Below are 22,923 nucleotides of genomic sequence, written 5' to 3' on the forward strand. Positions count from 1 at the left end.
AGATATTTATACAATATCATTAACAGAAATTTAAAACACCAGGAGTACGCCAAAGAATGCTCATGGGGGGTGGGGCGCGGAGTGCATCAGAATGATGTCTATGTGGGCAGGGAATGGGAGTGGGTAAAGGGGAATAAATCACTTTACAAAGGAAATTAGGTGTTGCATGGGATAAAAGGGGCAATGAGGCCTATGCTCCATTCCACCAGCCTAACATATCACATTTGCCTTTTCCTCTTCCCTTCCTGGCCTCATCCCAGGTGAATTCCCCACAGAGGTAATACCAAGGCGAACTCCAGGACTGATGTCCACATGCCTTCTCTGGGGATTTCCCTTGGTCTAATTTATCCTTCACACTTTATTTTTCATGACTATGTAATGTTCCAGCCAGAAGAAAAACTTATTCTTTATTATTAAGGATGAGGTGATTCCTACATTTTCACCAATAACAGCAACTATATAACCTTGTCAGGACATTTGCAGTATTTCTCTGGACCCTGCTGCCCACTACAAGGCAGCATTACAAGTTTTGTGGGCCCTTTCCTTTAAAAACAAAACAGAAAAAATTATATTTTGTGACTGCATTGGTACAAAGACAAATATAATCCTGGGTGGATTCATAATTATATATTCATTATCAGTCTATTCATTTTTTCTTTGGAATTTAAAATAAATTCAGCATTTTCATGGGCCACTAACCTAATGGACAAGTTTTCTCTGTCCCATGAGTTATATACTTACTAAACCAGCGGTCCAGCCTGGACTAGAACCAAGTCTCAGGGAGCCTGGCTCTGTCCATTACGACAGGCAGCCATGCCAGGACCGACACTGGTTTCCATCTGTTTTGATGAACGCCACATTGACCGTGCATGGAGCAGAAGCCGTGGTGTCCTGGTGAATGTTTAACAACTACCTGATGAGAGAAAAAGCCCTAGGCTGTAGCATTTGCCAATTTCTGTGGTGTAAATAATCTCATGGCTGATTTTAAGCTATCAATATGACATCACTGAAGTTGGAAAAAGATTCAGAGTAGCTCACACTTACCTAATATTTTCGTTGTAAACATACAAGAGGCATAAATGACCTCAAGAGCTTAGATAATAATAAAATGCAGTAAAATAATTAGGAAGTGATGAGTTTTGAGTATTTATTACCTTTTTTTTTTTTTTTTTTTGTGGTAGGCGGGCCTCTCACTGTTGTGGTCTCTCCCTTTTCAGAGCACAGGCTCCGGACGCGCAGGCTCAGCGGCCATGGCTCACGGGCCCAGCCGCTCGGCGGCATGTGGGATCTTCCCGGACCGAGGCACGAACCCGTGTCCCCTGCATCGGCAGGCGGATTCTCAACCACTGCGCCACCAGGGAAGCCCTACCTTTGTTTTTAATATAATCTATTTACTTATACGTTTTTATAATTTAAATTTTAATAATGGCTGTGTTGGTCAATGAGCTCACAAACATTCCTGAAGTTTTAAAAATCAGCTCTTGCAAGCTGGCACAAGCTGGCTCCAGCCCACCACTGGCTGAGAGACATGCCACAGTGGGTCTTCTGGATCTAGACCTGGGTAGTGACAAAAGACTACATTTCCCAGAAGCCTCCTCTCCCAGGACCCGCCGTCTTCCTTGAAAGATGTTACCACGGAGACGGGCTAACAGATTGTACAGGCTGTCCTCAGAGGGGTGAGATGGGAGCAGGGGTCTGGGGTGGCTGGACCCTGCCTGGCAGCCTGTCAGGGGGAGGGCGTGGGTGCTGGTGGTAAGGAGGCTTCTTCCGTCTGGGGGGCTTTCAGCCGCAAACTTACTGGGGAAGTTTTTAGCGTGTGTGGGGGTGGGGGGGAGGAGGAGGTTCCGGCTGGGGAGGGGGATGCTGGGAAGGGCTTGTGGGTGGGGAGAGCCTCTGGGCAGAGTTGGGGAAACTGTAAAGCAGGACTGCCTTCCCCAAACTACGCTGTAGCTGATGAGGCAGCCTGATGTAAGGAATAAATATTGAAGGTTCTGGCCCAGCTCCACCTCTCATGACGGTGTTCTGTGACCCTGGGCTCAGGGCCCATCTTAGTGGCTGTCCCCCTCTGCCCACTGACACCTTGGCCTTCTCCCCTTCTGTGTCTTTCCTTACTCACCCTGCCTCCAACAAACCATCCCTTCTAGAGCTTTCCCATCTCTGTAGGCCCTTAAGTGCATGGGTTTCAGAGCCAGAAATACACAGGTTCAAACCCCAGGTCTCCTACTTACTTGCTCTGTGACCTTAGGCAGAGCACTTAACCTCTCTAGGCCTCGATTTTCTCCTCTGCAAAGTGGGTATTATAATTATATCTGTCTCATAGGGTCTGTAATGGAAAAATTCAGTTCAGTCTCCCACCTTCTGTGTTTCTCCTTTACTACTCACACAGAACCCTTCACTTCTGACACTTCTGATCTCCAAATGTGTAGGTTTTTCCCCCACCAAGCAGTTCTCCATGACACTCGCTGGGTGTCCTACAACTGAACTCAATTCTGATACTACCTACTTGGAGATAGCGTCAGATCCCTCAGGTTAAGGGCTTAGTCCCACAAGCCTCTTCCCACCCCACTTCAGATGCCAATGGCAAGTAGTCGGTCCCCAGGTTACCCACAACTTCTGTCCGGCTTGGCTACCGTTTGGGGGTTCCCATGACTCCCTCCTTGGGTTCTGTTAGTTTGCTAGAGAGGCACACAGAACTCAGGGAAACAATTACATTAACCACTTTATTAAAGGACATGGTAGAGGATACAAGTGGACAGGTAGATGAAGAGATACACAGGGAGAGGTCTGGGAAGGTCCTGAGTGCAGGAGCTTCTGTCCCTGTGGAGTTGGGATGTGTCATCCTCCCAGAACGTCACCCTCCCAACCTGGAAACTCTCTGAACCCCCTACTATTGGGATTCTATGGAGGCTTCCTCATATAGGCTTGATCAATTATTAACTCCATTTCCACTCTTCTCTCCTCTCTGGAGGATGGGGGAGGGGCTGAAAATTCCAAGCTTCTAATCACGGCTTGGTCTTTCTGGTGACATATCCCCATCCAGGGGCTCACCCAGGGTTGCCGCAATAGGAAAAAAGGTGCGTCTGGTGTTCTTACCACTTCGGAAATTACAAGGGGACTGGATCTTTGGTCCACCATGGTGAGGCTGGGCTCTGAAAAGGGCTTCCCTAGGGCACACAAGCTCATATGGTATTTCGGTGTGTCCCGCCACGCAAAGGTCCTCCACCCTGAGAGCTGACACAGGGCTTGGCCAGGAGAGTGCACGCTGTGTCACTCCCAACTGCCCTTTATCCAGGTGCCTTAGTGGCAGCCGCATTCTTGCGCTCTCTGTGTTCCAAGTTTGGTGATGTTACCTCTTTTTTTTTTCTTCTTCCTTACTATTATGACTAATTTTCTTTACATTTAAACTTACCGGACTTCATAAATATATTTACTAGGAAACTTCATAATACTACAGTTATCCATACAGCATTAACATCACCTGCCAGAAAGAGAAGGTCACTGGCAGAATAAATATACAGAAAACAAAGCAAGCTTAGTAAGCCTGAGCTACCCGCTCCTGCCCTGACAATAGTTCTCAGCCTGTGACCCGCGTTGTCGGATTTAAAGGGAAATTTGCAAATGTCAGAAAGGTGTTACAGGTGTGCCAGCACCACGTGGAGACTTTCTCCTTGATGGAAAGGAAGCTTAGGAGGGACTCGCCTCCTCCCTTCCTGATCTAAACCACCTAAAAGCTCCACCCAGGGACACAGGTGGTGCTGGTGGCTCCTTCCTGGTCTGTAGTCGGCCACTCAGAGTGCGTTATTCCTCCTACAGAGACCTCATCTCTAGACAGTCGGAGACACGCCGGAATGGAGGTCCTGAAGGAGAAAGTGGAGGAGGAGGAGGAGGCCGAGCGGGCCGAGAGGGGCGAGAAAATGATGAGGCCGATGGAGGTGCGGAAGGAGGAAACCATCATGACGCGGGAGATAGTCAGAGACCTGGAGAGGAAGCTGCTGGAGATTGAGGTCCCCATCCCGGAGAAGCCCTCGTGAGTGCCGGGGGTGGGGAAGGTGGGGGCTTTGGCCCAGCAGCCCCAGTGAGAGTCAGACCAGGGCTGGCCAGCGGGAGAGCCGGGCAGAATGGTGGTACGTGGGCTGGGAGGCAGGACCAGGACATAGAAGGAGGTGGTTAGGAGTGAGGGCTGTGCTTCCAGGCTGCCTGGTCCAAGTCCCGACTCGGCCCCTCCCTAGCTGTGTGACCCTGGGCAAGTCACTCAAACTCTCTCTGCCTCATTTCCCTCATCTGTTTAAAAGGGCAGCTGATAAGAATGATACTTCCCTCCTAGGTAGTTGTGAGGATTAAATGAGGACGGGATAGAGCCGATGGCAGCTAAGGTGGATGGAGGGCTCCCTGTGGGCCAGGCCTAGCCTCACGCACACTGATGCCACCCCTCTTACGGACACAGGACTTTCACCAAGGACGCTATTGACATCTCCAAGCTGCCCCTTTCCTACCAAAGCAACACGCCCAAGGAGGAACACCTGCTGCAGGTGGCAGACAACTTCTCCCGCCAGTACAGCCACCTGTGCCCGGACCGCGTGCCCCTCTTCCTGCACCCAGTGAACGAGTGCAAAGTGCCTGTAAGACTGGGCAGGGCCGGGGGCTGGAGAGCAGAGGGTGGGGGGAGGTGGGCCAGGCACAGACCTCTCGTGGGTCAAAGCTTATGTATCAGGGGTAGCATACAAACTCAAATGTCCACAGGCCCCAGCAGGCCCACTGTGAGTCACCCCTGGGGGCCTGTGGTGGCTTGGAGCCTGCACACCCAGCCTAAGGGGCAGCCAGACACACAGTGTGGTCTCCGGCCCCCGAGGCCAGCCCTATGCAGGGAAAAGCCAAGAAATAAGACAACACGGGCCAGAATCCAAGCGCTGGCCTCCTTCCTTCCCGCCCTGTGACCCAGGGCACATCCCTGAGTCTCTCTGGGCCTCAGTTTCCCCACCTGTAGATGACACGGCAGGGGATGAATCCAAGGGTTGCAAAGCAGCTGCCCATAGGCTGACGGGGACTCACAGACTGTTTTATCTGGCCCACCTGGTGATTTTTCACCCTGGTATCAGCTGCCCTCATTTGAAACTCAGCCATTCCCGTCCAGATCCTTAGTCCCCTCTTCTCTGGATCTGGTAACCCCAGGCCTGCATCTGCCCTGCTGCCATCAGTGGGGTCTGCACCGGGGCTGCCTCTTAGGTGGGGCCTTCCTCAAATTCACAGGGAGACCCCAGAGGCTGGCCCCCAGCCCCAGGGTGGCCAAGACAGACCCAGCCCTGCTACTGACTGTGAACCTGAGCAAGTCAGCTCACCTCACAGAGCCTCGGCTTCCTCATCTGTCAGCAGGACCTGCCTCACAGGGCTGTTGGGGGATCGGGGAGGCGGCGCAGGTCTGGCGGCACCGAGTGGGGCAGTGGTGATCACCTCACTGCGCTCCAGACAGCACAGGCTTATTCTAGATCTGGGGAGAAGGGCCTTGAGGGGTCCCTTCCTCTAACTCCCAAGGCACCGAGGAGGAGCCTGAGGCCAGAGAGCCGCCCCCCACCCCCACCCCGAGGCTCCCAGCCTCCTGGAAGCACTGTGGTCTCCTCCCGGGTGGAGTGCTCCGCCCAGGGCCCGTGGTCTCTCCCTTCGCAGAAGTTCGTGAGCACAGCCATCCGGCCCACACTGATGCCCTACCCTGAGCTCTACAACTGGGACACCTGCGCCCAGTTTGTCTCAGACTTCCTGTCCTCGGTGCGCTTGCCCGACCCCCTCAAGCCGGTAAGCACCACCTGGGGCTGCCATGAGGCCTGAGATGGGAAGCCAGGCAGGTCGGGAGAAGGAGCCTTGGCCAGCCTCAGGACACAGCCCATGAGTCTGTCTAGGCAGAGAGAGAGCCACTTGCCTGAGGTCACACAGCAAGCCTGGTCTCCGGGCTCCCACCTCTTTGTCTCCTTTGCCTCTTTCTGCCTTCAGAGTCTTCCTTTCGGGACTTCGGGAGGTGGGAAAGGAGAGAGAGAGGGGAGGGCCTGCTGCCCATGGTCCAAGGTCACATCTCTGGGCTTCTGACCAGCTCAATCTCATTAAGAATGGAGGGAGGAAGATGGGGATGTGTACACAGTGGAGAGCTGAAAAACAGAGAGAAGAGGATGGAGGTAAAAGGTGAGGGTAACTCTGGAATAAAACCATAAAATGACCAATCAGAGAGCAACAGACCAGAAGCTTCTACATCCCAGACGGTCTTTCCCATCAGGAAGTCCATGGCCCCTTGCAATTATAGGCGAACCTGGATTGCACTTTCTGGACACAGGATCTGTGGTTTTCACCCCATTCTTAGCAGGTTCCCTAACCCGACAAAGGGGAGGAGCCCTGTTGGGGCCCAGCCGGCCGCCTGGCCCCGGCGCCCAGCCCTTGCTGAGCAGGGAGGGCGGGTGGGGGCAACCGGGTGGCTCTGCTGACCAGCTCGCTGTGCCCAGCCCCCCTACCTGTACTCCTCGACCATGGTGCTCCAGTACCAGGAGGGGAACTGCTTTGACTTCAGCACGCTGCTCTGCTCCATGCTCATCGGCACCGGCTACGATGCCTACTGCGTCTACGGCTATGGCTCGCGGGACCTGTGCCACATGGACCTGACTCGGGAGGTGTGCCCACTCACCATGAAGCCCAAGGAGGTACGGCCAGGCTTGTGCTGCCCTCAGCATCGCGCAAGACACGCCACCCTTAAAGCCACCTGTCCCTGCCGCTTCCGCCCCTGCGCCGGCTCCGTCGCCAGGCAGCCCTTCAGGAGTTCATATTTCAAACCACTGATGATTTCTCCATCTTTGGCATCTTAACACACACACAGCCCATTTCTCCAAACTGGCTGCTCCTCTCCCCTTGTTGTAACTCAGTCTCAGCTACTGTGTTCCCCACATTTGTGAATGCCGTATGGCTGATATCTTAAGCCAGATTCTTCCAGATTTATCCTATGCATTTGATAAAAATCCATCCAGCCATTTTCATATAAGGAAAATGCAGACAAACAGACAGACGTTTACTTCTTTTTATTTCCCCTCCCAGGTAAAAAGGACCTCTTAACAGTACAAAGTTCACCAGCCCTCCAGCAGGTGGTGGATGTGTTTTTGTATCAATTGACTGAGAGCTCCATAATGACCCGAGGCTGCCGTGAACACAACACTCTTAAGTGAATTTAACTGTGGGAATCATAAAAGCATCTCTTTGCCTTTGGAAAATAGCCATACGACTGGCAGAAAATGCTTTTCATGAACTGGATTGATTCCAGGACTCTGTGATCAGGGTCAAGACCCCGTGGGTGTCTGCAGCTCAGGGCAGAGGATCCAGGGGCCCGGGCATCGGGCATGATGCACACGCACCTGTGTTACACCTGCGTGAGCACCTGGGGCCCCCGGGGCTGCAGTCTGGTGGAGAAGGAGGGGGAGGTACCAGGTGAGAGCCCTGCCTGCTCTCTCAGGGCCACCTCCCCAAGAAAGATGGGACAAAAAAGCTCCATCACTGCTTTTGGCTCCAAAGGCCTGAGAACTCACATACGGGCCTCTTAGCCAAAATTTTAATTATGAAAATGATATCAATAGCTAATGGATGCTGAGAGCGTCCCAGTCTATAAACAACTTACATGTCCATTGACTTGGTTGCTCCTCTCAATAGCGCTGCATGGTAGGAATTATCACTTCTCTTTTACAGATGAGCGTGTTGAGATGAAACAATTTTTGTGACCAAAGTCACATAGCTGGTAAATGGGGACCTGGGAGCTAAGGCCCAGTCTGTCTGACTCTAAACCATGGAGATTCACTATTTCTTCCTCATAATAGGCCCCCTTATGCAGCCTCTGTGGTGTCCTTCGCTGGATATTTTTCTTGCCACCTAGCACACATTTGTATACACGTGCGCGCTCGTGTGCGCGTGCGTGCGCACACACACACACACACACACACACACACACACACAAACACACACACACAAAGGCTTTGTTCTCTTTCCTAGCCCAGTAAACTCTCACTTCAAGTCAACATATGAAATCCTGCAGCGACAAAATCTGGAAAATCTGACTCCGGGCAATTTGCCCCACTTTCTAGATCAGATCCAGATCGTAGCTAGTCTAGGCCGTGGGGAATGAAGAGGGGACATCGCATTTCCTGAGCTCCTACCCGGATGGGCAGCTCAGACGGGCATTTTCCTGTCTTTCCTTGTCAGGATAACCCTGGGGAAAATGTTCTCATTATTCTCAGTGACTTTTACAGAAGAACCTGTGGCCAGGGAGTGGGAGGACTGGCCCACGGTCACAGGTCTGGAGCTGAGGCTCTTTCCACGTTTGGGGTCAGGAAGCCAGCAGGCTCCGGGAGCAGCTGTGCAGGCGGGCCACTAACGGCTGCTGATCCTTTTTCTCTTGTTGGGTGACAGGTCGTCAAGGAGGAGGAAAAGGCACCACCTAAGAAGTACGCCGCCGCCGCTGAGCCGCCCAGGGGCCTGACAAGCAGGTTTGAGCAGGCGCAGGAGATTAAAAGGCAGGAGGCGACCAAGGCCGAGGAGGACAAGCGGCTGAAGCAGGGGGAGGGGCGCCTCATGGTGGGTCCACCATCCCCAGCCTGCAATCCCTGAGCTCAGCTCCACAGGGGGGGTTGCTGGCAAGGGGGAAACAGACACGGGTCACGAAGGGATGTGTTTATGGGCCTCCAGGTCCAAATCCCGCCCGCCATCCTTCAGCCAGCCCCCCTCTCTGCCGGCCTTGTGGGACCCCCCAGTGTCGTCAGCCAGCTTCTGGTGATAGAGTTCTAACATCAGAGAGCCCTGCTGCCTGAAGCAACTCATTTTGTGCTGTGCAGTTCTGGTGTCCTTGTTCAGACTCTCACTGAACATTTACCTTACATACACTCTACATCCGTTCTTCCATCCTTCCTTCCATCCATGCAACCTCCAATCTCCTTCGCTCCACCCACACTCTCATCATCCCTCTCACCTATTTTTCCTCCCTCCCTTCTTTCCTTTCCTTCCATATAGTATTTATTGAGGGTCTACTCTGGTCCGGGCCCTGGGGATGCAATAATGAACATGGCACAGTGACCCTTTGCCCCGAGCGATGCAGACAATGAAGCCACATGGTGTCCCTCTATCTTTTTTTTTTTTGCGGTACGCGGGCCTCTCACTGTTGTGGCCTCTCCCGTTGCGGAGCACAGGCTCCGGACGCGCAGGCTCAGCGGCCATGGCTCACGGGCCCGGCCGCACCACGGCATGTGGGATCCTCCCAGACCGGGGCACGAACCCGTGTCCCCTGCATCGGCAGGCGGACCCTCAACCACTGCGCCACCAGGGAAGCCCCCCTCTATCTTGTTTGATGAAATCTCACCCAGAATCACAACATGGAAAGCTAGTAAATCCCAGATACCCTAGAGCTCCAAAAGGTCAAGTTTGTAAACCACAGATCGAGTCAGATCCTCCCATTTTATTGATAAGAAAATGGGTTCAGAGGTGGGGTGATGTCCTCAAGGTCACAAAGCCAGCCAACAGTGTGGTGTGGATCAGCATTCAGTTCTCTTGCCAGTTCCCCAGCCCCAGGGAGATGTTTGGGTCCCTGATGGCCCCCTTCCCATCCATCTGGCTCATGGTCACCCACCTTTCCCGTACAGGAGCAGGAGAGTGCAAAGACCGACCCCCTGCACGGCCTGCGGGTACACTCCTGGGTCCTGGTGTTGTCGGGGAAACGCGAGGTGCCCGAGAGCTTTTTCATTGACCCGTTCACTGCACGCAGCTACAGCACCCAAGACGACCACTTCCTGGGAATAGAGAGCCTCTGGAACCACAAGAACTACTGGGTCAACATGCAGGACTGTTGGAACTGCTGCAAGGTGCTGGGCGGGGCCTGGGCGGGTAGGGCGGGCACAGTGGGGAAGGCAGGTGTGACCTGTGGGGAGATCTGGCCACCAGGCCAGGAGGGCTTTGGGCTTTCCCTGTAGCTGAGTGCCCAGGGCCCACTCCTTTGGCCATACATAATCCTTTCAGTATGATTATTGTCGCTCTTTTGGTTTGTATATTCTTATAAAATGTGGATTGTTAGTTCATCTGATCTTTTAAAAATGTTGTGTTGAAGTGCAATACACATGCAGGAAAGTGCACTCATCCTACACGTCCAGCTCAATGAATTTCCATACATACATATGTATAAAAAACTCAGTGCCATTTACAGAAGTTGAAAATACGTGCACACAGTTGGAGGGAGGTTGTAACTGGATACCAGGGGACTTTCTGGGGTTCTGGACAACGTTGTATTTCTTGATCCGGGGGCAGGGAACCTGGGTGCACCCAATTTATGGAAATTCATTGAGCTGTATGCAAATCAAAAGAGAGACAGGCTCCAGGCACCAAGTCCTGTGCTCTTTTGTTATTTCCAAGGTCCTCCATTTACAACCAGGCCAGTTTCCCAAAGGTAGATCCTGGGCCCCTCGCCCCCTATACCGAAGTGAACACCTCCAAGGGACTGCTGTCGCCCCCGTGTGGGAGGCGGGCAGATTTGATACACGCTCAGATACATCTGCCTTCAGCAAAGGAGACACAGCCAGCCCCCAGCCTCCCTGAGTCCAGGGTTACTCGGTCCTCAACGACCTCACAGGGCTGTGGAAAATAACATTCGGTAGGTGCTTAGAATAATCCCATGATGTTCAGTAAAGGTTAGCTAGCGTTACTGTCATTTCAGAGAAAGAACGTCTTCCTCACCACACAGATGGGCAGAGCCCAGACCACCTCCCCCAGAGCCCAAGCTCATAGCTGCCACAGTGGTCAGAGCCCTCTGAGGGATAACGGCCCTTCGCAGGCTGCTGCAGCCCTCCTTTGGCCCTCTTCTGGGTGGAAGTTCCTTCAGCCTCCCCCCAGCACACCCTGTACCAGTGCCAGGTGGAGGAAATTTATATCAGGGATAATAGAAGTTATGAGATGAAGATGGAAGGTTGGCCTGGTTGGAAAATGAGGCCAGCGGGGCAGTACTGCATCACCAAGTGAGGGCGCGAAGAAAGAGACCGTGACACTGGCTGTCACTTTTACTGCCCCATGAGCACAGGAGCGGTTGCTTTGTTCCTTCAAAGAACCTTGATTGTTTTTCTTCCTAATTTATTTTTTGGCCACGCCACGTGGCATGTGGGATCTTAGTTCCCTGACCACGGATTGAAACCGCGCCCCCGTCATTGGAAGCGCAGAGCCTTAATCACTGGACCGCCAGGGAAGTCCCCTTCAAAGAGCCCTGAAATGGCCTTGGAAGGAGGCACCACTCAGAGACTGGGATGCCGTAGTTCTCCATTCGTTTGTGCTTTTTCTACAGAGATAGAACTTTAAGATAAAGCAGCAAAACATCTAACTACTGTTTACTAACAAAAGTGACAGAATGGGGAATTCCCTGGCTGTCCAGTGGGTGGGACTCCAAGCTTTCATTACTGAGGGCCCGGGGTTCAATCCCTGTTTGGGGAACTAAGATCCCACAAGCCCCATGGTGCAGCCAAAAAAAAAAAAAAAAGTGACAGAATGGAGGACATGATTTTAAGCAATTCAAACATCTGTGTAATTTGATTCCTCTGCACGAAGCCTGGACTATCGGCTGTTAAATCTACAAGCAGTTCTTTCCCTTACTCCCTCTCCTCCATCGTGTACCCCTCCCACCTCCCAGCTGAGCCCTCCAGGACTGGGACAGGACAGTGAGGTCTAGGATTAGGACTGGCGTCAGGGGAGCTTCACGCTGAAACCACTGTGGGCAGCTTGCATCTTGGAGCTGGGAGCGGGGGCGTGCCACCCCGGGGAGGTAGATGGGGATATGGTGCTCCCCACCTGCTGGGAGTTATTTGGCAGGTGAGCCCAGGCTCAGGTGGGATGGACTGAAAAGAGGTAAAGGACCCACACCAGGGAGGAGAAATTCGCACTTCCCTCTTCCGCGTGCCTGTCTAGTTCCCTTCCTGCTGGCACAGGGTAAGAACCATAAGGAGGCTTTTTTTTTTTTTTTCAAACCTGCCATTTCCCCTGCCTGTACAATCTCTCTGGCTTGTGTTTGGTCTAAACACTGCCCGGATGCCACTCTCCCCCGACAATGTAGACTGACCAACGCGTCCAGGCCATCCCGGGCCAGAGAGTTTCCAAGTCTCTCACTGAGAGCAACACAGGAAGGGAGTCCCAGCCCCTCTGGGGCCTCGGTCTCCCTGTGGGGATGAGGAGGGCAGGTGTGGACTCTCAGAGGCGGCCTGGAGCCACATCCTGCCCCCCTGAGACCCAGCCTGGTGCCTTCTTCCCCCTGGGCGTGGCTGTTCCCTGCCCCCCATGGAGCAGGAGGGGGCGTGGCAACTGTGGGGGGCTCTCAGCGATCCCCTCCTCCACCAGGACCTGGTCTTTGACCTGGGAGACCCTGTGAGGTGGGAGTGCCTGCTCTTGGGGACCGACAAGCCTCTCCTGTCCCTGACTGAGGAGGAGGACGACGGGACGAATGATGACGATGATGTGGAAAATCTGGTGAACCTCTGAGGGGTGGAGGCCGGGGAGTGGAGGGGACTTGACACCCTGTCTCGCTTCGGGCCAGCCTGACACATGTCCCCGCCACGTGTATGGGTATGGCATGGGGGGCAGTCCACATAGGCCAATTATAGATTCCTCAAAGCAGAAGGGCCTGGGCCATGCCCTCATTTTACAGATGGTAAGACTGAGGCCCAGACAGGTCCAGTGACCTGCCCAGGATCCCCCAGTGGTGCAGGGGAGGGCTGGGACTTGCATTTGGGGGTTGCCCTGTGCCTAGAGAACATGCTCCTTGGAGGAGGGCGATAAGACCCTCTCCACACACCAGGGGAGTCCCAGGGCCAGCCATTCCTCACATCCAGGCCTTTCCTGCGTGGTCACCATGATCCTCCACACACACTTCCAGACCTTTCTTGTCTATCCTATCAGCCCTTCTGAAGGTCATTGGCCTGGTCATCTCTGATCTCCTAGTCAGAGGCCGTCAGGCGGGTCTGCATGAGGCCCTGTGCGTGGAAGTCAGGGGTCCAGAGGCCTTCACTATTGGCTCTGACATCTTGGGCAAACTTCCTAAATGTTGGAAGCTTCAGCTTCAGCATCCGCATGTGAAATAGGGGAGTGGGGTTGGTTACATTCATGGTAGTAATAAGTGATGTATTCATTTGCTATAATTGCCATAACAAAGTACCACAGACTGGGTGGCTTAAGCAATAGGAATTTATTTTCTCACAGTCCTGGAGACTGGAAGTCGAGGTGTAGGCAGGGTTGGTTTCTCCTTGGCTTGTAGATGGTGCCTTCTCCCTGTGTCCTCAGCCTCTTCCCTCTGTGCGTGTCTGTGTTTTAATCTCCTCTTCTTATAAGGACACCGGTCGTATTGGATTAGGGCCCAACCTAATGACCTTAGTTTAACTTAATTACCTCTTTAAAGATCCTATCTCCAGGGACTTCCCTGGTGGTGCAGTGGTTAAGAATCTGTCTGCCAATGCAGGGGACAAGGGTTCGAGCCCTGGTCCGGGAAGATCCCACATGCTGCGGAGCAACTAAGCCCGTGTGCCACAACTGCTGACACCCGTGCACCTAGAGCCTGTGCTCCACAACAGGAGAGGCCACTGCAGTGAGAAGCCTGTGTACCACAACAGAGTAGCCCCTGCTCACCTAAACTAGAGAAAGCCTGCATGCAGCAATGCTGCCAAAAATAAATGTTTATTTTTTAAAAAGAAAAAGAAAGATCCTATCTCCAAATATAGTCACATTCTGGGGTGCTGGGTGTTAGGACATGTGAATTTTGAGGGGACACAATTCAGCCCATAGGTAACACGCATATGCCCCTCAGTGCCAGTAGGTGCTTAACTTAAATTAACTTGTCTAAATCTTCACAACTACCCGTTTTACTGATAGGAAGACTTACACACAGAGGGGTGAAGTATTGTACCCAAAGTTACACAGGCAGTAAGTGACAGAACTGGGATTTGAACGTGGGATTTGACAGTCTGGCTCCCAAGTCTGGGTTCTCAAAGGTGGTTCTGTTCTACCTCCTGGGACTGCTTGAGGATAAAGTGAGACCACTGGTGTGATGTGCTTGGCATAGCTGTGTAGACCCACCTGCACACGGTGTTGAGTGTTGCCGGAGTCCTTACCTCTGGAGACCAGAGAGCCTCCTCCCCTGTGCAGCAAATCCTGGGGCACTGGCGCCCCCTGCTGGCCTCAAAATGTGAACAGATTCGCTGAGCAGGCATCAGAGGTCTGAGCAATTTGGTGGGGAGAAAGGTTTTAAATTGAGAAAATCTTATCCAAGTTTCTGTGGTTACCTAACCTGAGGACCATTTGTGTAGACCAGGCCTTATTTGCCAGATGGGGAAACTAGGCTCAAAAAGAAAAAAAGACAATAAGGGCATCTAGGCAGTGTCCCAAACCCTTACGTACATTTATCACTCAACCCTCCCAAGGGGTTCAGTTTACAGTTAGAAAACTGAGGCTTAGCGGTCCTGGGCAAGTCCCTTAACTGCTTTGAGCCTCAGTTTTAATGGAGGGCCTGTGGCTTTCCTCGTGCCTCTGTTGACAGAGGGAAGGTGGGGCATGCAGGGCAGGGTGTTGCTGTCCTCGCCAGGCACCAGGGGGGTACAGGGAGGAGCTGACTCCTCCTCTTCCCCCTGTCTCGGGGTCAAGCCAGGTCAGAACTGCTCGAGACCTCTGGGCTCCCCTGGGGGAGCTGACGAGCCACCCCGGCTTGGCCCTGGGGGATGAGGCAGAGGCTCTGACCGTAACTTCGGCTCCACGGCCCAGCCCTGATCAGAACCACCACCCCACCCCCACTTCTCCCAACAGGGCAAGGAGGATGAGGATAAGAGCTTCGACATGCCGTGCTCGTGGGTGGAGCAGATTGAGATCTCCCCAGAAGGTATTGCACCTTCACTGGTTTCTGGGCTCCTGGGCATGTCTGTGGCAACAACTAGACAGGGGGATACCAGCAGAGGCTGCCTTGGTCCCTCATTTCCGCCCCCATGGCCTGCTTTCCGCTGCACCCTCTTCATTTCTTCCTTCTCAACATACGCACTCAGCTCTGCAGCCTGGGGCCTGACCCCAGTCTGGCATACAGGACAGGGCTCAGTTAACCCCCCCAGGATGATGGAGTGTGGCCGGTGATGGAGGACCAAGGACCAGGACACAGCCGTTCCCATCCCTCACCCCACTCTGACAGGAGGAGACTGTGCACAGTACCCAGAGGGCACAGGGGGTCTCAGGACCAAAAAGGGGCAGGCAGGGAAAGCAGGGGGACAGGCACGCTTGTGCCCCATGCCAACCTCTGCTGGCTGCTGAGGTTCCCGTGTGGGAGTGCCTAGACCCACGGGGAGGGCCCAGGCCATCCCAACAGGGTAGGAAGGGCTAAAGAGGGTGTCATGGGAACCCAGGAGGTTGGAGGCTTGGGGGGGGTGGGCAGAAAGGGCTTCTGGGAGGAGAGGTCATGGGAGCTAAGTTTTAAGGGATCAGAAGAAGTCAGCCCAGTAAGGGCAGGAGGGGATGGTGTTTCCAGCCAAGGCCTGGCAGTGAGAGAGCGGTGTGGTCAGGCTCAAGCTGAGATCTCCTCCAGGGCAGAAGCCACCCCTGGTGACTCTTTTCCTGTGCCTCCATGGAGCAGGTTTGGGGGCTGGAGGAGCCTTGCAGACAGCAGAGTGCACAGAGGCTGACGAGTAGCTGGGGGGCTGGTGGGGCTGGCCTTCCCTTCCCCCCATCTGGGGAGGAAGGATCCCAGCCCACTTTGTGTCTGCAGCGTTCGAGACCCGCTGCCCAAACGGGAAGAAGGTGATACAGTACCAGAGGGCAAGGCTGGAGAAGTGGGCCCCGTACCTCAACAACAACGGCCTCGTGTGCCGCCTCACCACCTACGAGGACTTGGAGTGTAAGGGGGCAGCCTTAGCTGTGGGGAGCAGGAGAGCTGGGTCCCCCAACATGCCACGTGGCCTCGGTCATGTCACTGCCCCTCTCTTGGTGTGAGCTTGGGCCCTGCTGGCCTCCGTGTGCTGGGAGCGGTGGGATGGAGGCTGAGGGAGCTGGCCTGGCTGCTTCAAGCACGCATTGGGCCCTACAGGTACCAAGACTTTGGAGATAAAGGAGTGGTTCCAGAACCGGGAGGATATGCTGGAGCTGAAGCACATAAACAAGGTCACGGGCCTGAATATCGACTACTTCAAGCCGGGCCACCCCCAGGCTCTGCGTGGTGCGTAGACCCCATTGCTAGGCCAGCTAGGTGCCCAGGTTGGGGGCCTCACGTGCTCCTTAGAGCAGCCTCCATGCAGCTGGCATGTAGTGGGAGGAACCAGTATCCACGTATTGACAGGGTTCTTGGGAGGGAAGCAACAGAAAGGGCCCCTGCCTCCCTAAGCAAAGCAGACACACGGGAGGCAAGGGGAAACCCAGAAAATCCAAGGAAACGTTGACAGTGTTCTTCCAGGAAAGGCAAAGCAGGGCCGCAGCCTATGCTGTGGCTGGGATCGGGCACCCAGTGGGGGCCACATTTACAGAGGTTAGGATGCTGAGCAAGAAAACCAACAAGCGTCCCCACAAGACTGATGCAGAGGGCAGAAGTATGGAGGTGCAGACACGGTCACGAGCCCAGGAGGCTGGGAAGGGAGGGAAGAACATGTCCTTGTAATTAACAACCTGATCCAAGAATTCACAAAAGAAAAACATAGGGTCAATGTACATCTAAAAACATGACCAACCTTGCTTGGTGGTTGAAATTAAAAAAAAAAAAAAAAAAGAAAAGACAGAAAGAGAGAAAGAGAAAGAAAGAAAAAGAAACTAAATCAGTAAGGGACCATATTTACAACCCTTATGTTGGCAAATGAAAAAAAGTGGTCCTACTAGGTGTGAGCAAGTGAATCCGTCACTGCTGGTATGACAGCAAACTGGCACAACTCTTCCGGAGAGCAGTTGGGCAAAACAATCAATAATAGCTTTAAAATATGTAGGCTTTTTGACCAGCAGTTCTACTGCTCAGCAAATGGCAGGCAAGGGCAAAAAGTGCAAACTGCAGACGTCCATCATGGCATTGATCATAGCAAAAAAGTTGGAAGCAGCCTAAATACCCAGCACTAGGGCACTGGTTACATACTAACGCTTCTCCCTGGGGCCTGGAGTTGGGTTATCAAGCCAGGGGCCAGAGCTCCTAGTGTCCACCCAGCCCTCTCCCCGGACCCCCTCCCCTGGCAGTGCACTCATACACGTCCATGCAACCCGGGATGGACCGCGTCATGGAGTTTTATGAAACGGCCCGCGTGGACGGCCTGATCAAACGGGAGGAGACGCCCAGGACAATGACGGAGTACTACCAAGGGCGGCCCGACTTCCTCTCCTACCGCCATGTCAGTTTCGGGCCCCGGATCAAGAAGTTGGCTCTGAACGGTGCAGAGTCAAACCCCCGGCCCATGGTGGTGAGCACTTGCTGGGCCTGGGGACAGGGTGCCCGCCCCCTCTGGTGGCCCAAGATTACCCCTGGAGGGGAACAGCCCTGACTCCCTCCGGGGAAACTTCTTTACTGAGTGACCTTTCCAGTTTTACCAAACACACAGTCTCAGGTCTGTCTGATGCCAGACGGTGCCCTCAGCTGCTGGGCCAGGGAGGTATTATTTCCTTACTGTTATAAAAAATACACACTCGTGACTAAACATTTAGAAAACATGTAAAAATGTAAAAAGTAAAAATATCTCAGAATGCCAACACTCAGATATTGCCACATATTAATAGGTTTGGTTTTGAGAATCTTTTCTAACTTAAGATTTGTGTGTGTGTGTGTGTGTGTGTGTGTGTGTGTGTGTGTAGGTAGAATTCCTGTATCACCCTCTTAACATTAAAATGTGAGATTTTTTTCTCCATATCATTACAAATTATTTGCAACCTATGTTTAATGTCTGAGTAGCAAAGAAGCTCTTTCTAACAGTAAGGGATGTCTAGCTATAGAGCAGGCTGCCTGGAGAGGTGGTGAGCTCCCCATCTTGTGGAGGGAGCTAGAGAAGAAATCCAGCACCATCCAGGGCTGGAGTGGCCAGACACTGAGAACCCCTGGGGCCTTGAGAGCCATTGTTTAGCTGGGAGGGGCTTTTCCACATGACCCCCCAAATGACCCCAGACCCCAGCATCCCTGAGTGTCCTTTGCTCCTGTCGTCGGGTCAGGCACAGAAATCCCTTCTCACCTCCCATCCTACGCGTGTTCTGGCCTGCCAGAAAATCACAGAGCGATTCTTCCGCAACCCTGCGAAGCCTGCGGATGAAGATGTGGCAGAGCGCGTGTTTCTGATCCTGGATGAGCGCATCCAGCTGCGCTACCACTGCCGCGAGGACCACATCACAGCCTCCAAGCGTGAGTTCCTGTGGCGCACGAAGGGGGACAGCAAGGGCAACAAGATCATCATGACGCCTGACATGTGTCTCAGCTTTGAGGTGCGCCTGGGGGCCATGGCGGGCAGGGGCAGGTGGGGGTGGGGTGAGGAGAGAGCCCTGGGGCCCTCTGTCCTGTCCCAGCAACTTGGGAGAACTGGGATAGAAAGTCCTGGTTCCCAGCCTGGAAATTCATCTCTGCCCCTTGGGAAAATCAAGAGCTCCCATCTGGGATACTTCTCTTTGAGCACCTCTGAAAATCTTCCTCTTTTCCACCAAGAAAGACAAGCCAGCCGGCCTCGACTACTCACTGTCCTACCCCCCGTCCTGGGCGAGAGCAGATCCTGGGACCCAGGCTGGAGTAGATCTCACCACCTCCATGGGGCTGGTTTTCCTGGTTCAAATTCTCACTCTCCTGGCACATTCCTTAGTCCCTCTGAGTCTCCAGTTCCTCTTTTATTATTAGCTGTGCTTTTTTGGTTTTTTTGTTTGTTTGTTTGTTTTTTGCGGTACGCGGGCCTCTCACTGCTGTGGCCTCTCCCGTTGTGGAGCACAGGCTCCGGACGCGCAGGCTCAGCGGCCATGGCTCACGGGCCCAGTCGCTCCGCGGCATGTGGGATCTTCCCGGACCGGGGCATGAACCCGTGTCCCCTGCATCGGCAGGCGGACTCTCAACCACTGCGCCACCAGGGAAGCCCAGCTGTGTTTTTATAGATGAAGGAAACAGGCCCAGGGAGGGGAATTCCCTGGCAGTCCCAGTGGTTAGGATGCTGCGCTTCCACTGCTGGGGGTACAGATTCGATCCCTGGTCGGGGAACTAAGAACCCTCATGCCACGGCACAAAAAAAAGAAAAGAAAAGAAAAGAAAGAAACAGGCCCAGAGAGGTTAAGCAACTTCCTTGAGGTTGCACAGCTAGAAAATGGCAGGGGAAGATTTGAACCCAGGAGGTCTGGCTCCAGAATCTGCCTACAACCTCCCAGCCATTGCTGCTTCTCCATGTTACTGTGGTGGTTGTTCCAGGTGGAGCCCATGGAGCACACCAAGAAGCTTCTCTACCAGTACGAGGCCATGATGAAGCTGAAGAACGAGGAGAAGTTGTCCAGGCGTCAGGCTTGGGAGTCAGAGCAGGAGGTCGGGTCCCAAGGGAGTGGGCAGATGGAAGGTGGCAGGGGTGGAGGTGTGTCTTCACTGCGTCTGCCCCCACTTCAGGTGCTGGAGATCCTGAAGCTTCGGGAGGAAGAGGAGGCCGCGCATGCGCTGACCATCTCTATCTACGACACCAAGCGCAACAAGAAGAGCAAGGAGTATCGGGAGGCCATGGTGAGCCTGATCCCTGGCCCAGGCCCTGGCTTTCCCTGGACCCCTCCCCCAGCCACACTCCCTCGCCTCCAGGGCGCTGAGGATGATCAGGGATTCTTCTGGAAAGCCCTTTATAGGGGATGAAGTTATCGACACCATGGTGGTCGTCCTTGCTGCTGAGCTGACCATTTCTATGGGTCACCCCAAAGAGCACTCAGGATGCAAGCCACGTCTCCCCCACTTCCAGGGGCTGTGGCCAAGCCAAGACCTCTACTGCACGAGGAAAGAATGAAATTTGTGTGCCCACCTCCACCTGGGGCTCCCCTGGAGGTCGCAACCTGGGCCAGTAGCCCTCGCAAGCTGAGTCTGGCCACAGGCCTGAGTTATCCAACCCATGCGCATAGGGCGTTCACGTTACCACCTCAGGTTGCAAGACCCAGCTTGGTTTTCGAGGCCAGCTTCTAAATCCCCTTCACTAACCAATTGGTTGAGGTTGGCGAGATAGGACAGGGCATCAGATGTCTGGTTCTCAGACTCCCAGGGCTGGGCATCGGCCCCCACATCTCCAACTTCACTGGACCCTGGCTGCCGACACAGGACATAGATAAGGCCCCAGGGTGGAAGAGAAAAAGAGACTCACTCACCAGCAGTTTTTGATTTAACATCATTAACATCCACTCTTTATTACCATTTACTGAGCAAGCATCTGCTGAGTGTTGGGTATGTTCTGGGGCTCAAGTAGAGACACGTGAATTCACATAAGACACGAGAGTTGGCTGTTACCAATAATCGCGCTACAAGACAGCACAGGCCCCTCTGAGGCCTCAAGCACTTCTGGGTTTGAGGTCTGGTTTTGTGCGGTCACATGTTGATGAAGAGGACCTCCCCCCCCGGGCCCCTCTCCACAGGAGCGCGTGACGCACGAGGAGCACCTGTGGCAGGTGGAGGCCCAGCTGGACTACCTGGCCCCGTTTCTGGCACAGCTCCCACCAGGAGAGAAGCTGACACGCTGGCAGGCCGTGCGCCTCAAGGATGAGTGCCTCAGTGACTTCAAGCAGCGGCTCATTGACAAGGCCAACCTCATCCAGGCCCGGTTTGAAAAGGTGCAGCCAGGGCCCTGGCAGGGGAGGGGACCTCAGCATCGTCAACCAGAAAATGGGCCCAGGGCTGTTTGCTCACCATCTCACAGACTTGTGAGGGACTAATGGGGGGAGGGGGAGGATGTCAGTGCTTGGGGTGTCCAAATGACCGAGTTGTCCTTCCTCACACTTGTTCATTGGGTGGAAGGGTGGTGGGAGGGAGGGAGCGGTGGGTGGATGGATGGAGCCTTATAACAGCTCCTAGTCCTTGACCCATTTCTGTTGGTCAGGTACACACCACGTAGTTCACAAAGAGCTCTGTGGTGGTGGGGTGGGTTTTGCAGACAACAAATTGGAAGCTCTGAAAATGTACCTTGACCAGAGTCACATGACTCTCAGTCTTGACCCCTGCTCTAACCTCGTGCACAGGATATCCCTCTAAACAAGACCCCAGTGGCTCCAGGCCTGTGCTCCTCTGGCTCCTGTCAGTAGGGGTAGTGGGGCCGACCCTTGTAGGGATTTCAGCCTGCAGCCTGGCTAAGAGTCAGGCGTCATCAGCCCTCCTGCTCTCTCCTCCCTGTGCCCACAGGAGACCCAGGAGCTGCAGAAGCAGCAGCAGTGGTATCAGGAGAACCAGGTGACCTTGACGCCCGAGGATGAAGACTTGTACCTGAGTTACTGCTCTCAGGCCATGTTCCGCATCCGCATCCTGGAGCAGCGGCTCAATCGGTTAGGAGACGGAGGAGCTGAGAGGACCCACTAGGAGCCTGGAGCATTAGCTTTGTAACCCCTCACCTCCTCTCCTTCCTTCCGATTTCAGACACAAGGAGCTGGCCCCACTGAAGTACCTGGCTCTGGAGGAAAAGCTCAACAAGGACCCACGCCTGGTGGAGTTACTGAAAGTCTTCGTTTGATGCTTCTCAGTCCCCACACCTGTGGTCCTTTGCCCCTCCTGAGGCCTCAGTGAAGCTGCCAGAGAAAGAAACCTCCCCCAAAGCCTGGCCCACGTGCTCCCTATGCCCAGCTAATGACCATCCACTCGGGCACCTGGCCTCGCTGCCCCACCACCTCCTTGCAGCCATCTGTTCCTGCTTCTCCTGATTTTCCTGTAAATAAACACTTGTAATTTGCCATTTGTACCTCATGGTTCACAGGCCCCAGCACCAGCCTTTTTCTCCTCTCCTTCTTTATCTATGGCCTGGGACCACCTTTACAAGTCTTATTTAATACAGCAATGCCATCCCCATTTCACAGATGGCTAATTAGTAGCTGGTAAGAAGAGGCGCTGGGATCCAGTCCCTTGCAGTCTAGCGTCAAGACCCCAAGTTCTGGGGCACACACCTTGGGCTTGCCATTCCCACTCTGTGAGCTGGGCCACCCTAGCCATGGTGATGGTCGGGGGGAGTACGTGGCTGTCTAAGTCTTAACCCCAGCTCTGACCTCATGGGTATGATATCCCTCTAAACATGGTTCCAGTGGCTCCCTCCCACAACATTTTTGTGACCCCTGCCTCTGTTCCTCTGACTTCCGTGGGTAGAGGCCCCAATTCACGGCGGGTCACGGCCTTTCCCTCAGCCCACTCCATCCACGAGTCCCAAACGAAGTCAGCCTTTCTCGGGTTCCAGGTGGGTGGTCAGCCTAAGGGTTCAGCCGACTCATCCATTCATTGAGGCCGAGGCCGTAGGGGACTCCCTCCAGGGCTCCACGACTGACTCGGACCCGGAATCAGACTCCGTTTCCCTCTACGCCTCCTGTGGGGGATTCAAGCTGGCGCCCGAGCCAGGGAAGGGCGGCAAAGTCTTCAGAGCACGGAAACGCCGCCCACAAGCAAAGGTAAAAAATAGGAATTACCGCAAAGTGCTGACTAAGGCCTCGTCCCCCCTTCGCTCCAATCCAAGATGGAAGATCCGAGGCGTCTCGCTGCTCTCAACGTCCCCTTCCCATTGGCTATCTTGGAATTGGTTTTCCAATAATGCGGACGCTGATTGGTCAACCCGGGACGGTTGCTAAAGGGATTGGCGCAGCAGCCCTTGGAGGGCGTCTCAAATTTTGAAAATGCAAACTAGGTTCCTGGAAGAGATGGAAAGGGGAGGACAGGGAAACCTTGAGGCGGAGGCGGGATTAAGGACACGGCAGCTCGCGTTGGTTCATTAGAGGCCGAGGGGCGGCTCT

At 53.9% G+C, this 22,923-nt stretch overlaps 2 protein-coding genes across 10 annotated transcripts in view; both read left to right on the forward strand.

The window, feature by feature from the left end:
* Nucleotides 1-1,676, forward strand: part of ADGRG3 (adhesion G protein-coupled receptor G3) — a 30,563-nt gene extending 28,887 nt beyond the window's left edge. For 2 of the 3 annotated variants that reach the window (XM_067018527.1, XM_067018529.1), the window contains exon 12: nucleotides 1,218-1,676. In XM_067018527.1, the coding sequence (XP_066874628.1) occupies nucleotides 1,218-1,381 (164 nt within the window). In that variant the 3' untranslated portion in view covers nucleotides 1,382-1,676. The remainder of the gene's footprint in view (nucleotides 1-1,217) is intronic. The other variant, XM_067018528.1, reaches the window with a different exon arrangement.
* Nucleotides 1,609-21,890, forward strand: DRC7 (dynein regulatory complex subunit 7). 7 transcript variants are annotated; one of them, XM_067018517.1, is made up of 18 exons: nucleotides 1,609-1,676; nucleotides 3,814-4,027; nucleotides 4,445-4,619; nucleotides 5,662-5,787; nucleotides 6,483-6,677; nucleotides 8,425-8,589; nucleotides 9,648-9,866; nucleotides 12,373-12,501; nucleotides 14,824-14,896; nucleotides 15,767-15,895; nucleotides 16,085-16,213; nucleotides 17,209-17,429; nucleotides 18,220-18,435; nucleotides 19,394-19,504; nucleotides 19,583-19,693; nucleotides 20,581-20,775; nucleotides 21,341-21,480; nucleotides 21,572-21,890. In XM_067018517.1, exons 2-18 carry the CDS (start codon nucleotides 3,849-3,851, stop codon nucleotides 21,663-21,665), a joined length of 2,607 nt encoding a protein of 868 aa, XP_066874618.1. In that variant the 5' UTR covers nucleotides 1,609-1,676; nucleotides 3,814-3,848; the 3' UTR covers nucleotides 21,666-21,890. The 7 variants fall into 7 exon arrangements, with proteins under 7 accessions (XP_066874618.1, XP_066874614.1, XP_066874617.1 ...); XM_067018516.1 differs by lacking the exon at nucleotides 1,609-1,676 and having other exon boundaries at nucleotides 3,790-4,027; nucleotides 8,425-8,501; nucleotides 9,648-9,689; nucleotides 9,770-9,866; XM_067018513.1 differs by lacking the exon at nucleotides 1,609-1,676 and having other exon boundaries at nucleotides 3,743-4,027.
* The last annotated feature ends 1,033 nt before the right edge of the window (nucleotides 21,891-22,923 follow it).

Source organism: Kogia breviceps, chromosome 18 (assembly GCF_026419965.1).
Source record: "Kogia breviceps isolate mKogBre1 chromosome 18, mKogBre1 haplotype 1, whole genome shotgun sequence".
Taxonomy (NCBI): domain Eukaryota; kingdom Metazoa; phylum Chordata; class Mammalia; order Artiodactyla; family Physeteridae; genus Kogia; species Kogia breviceps.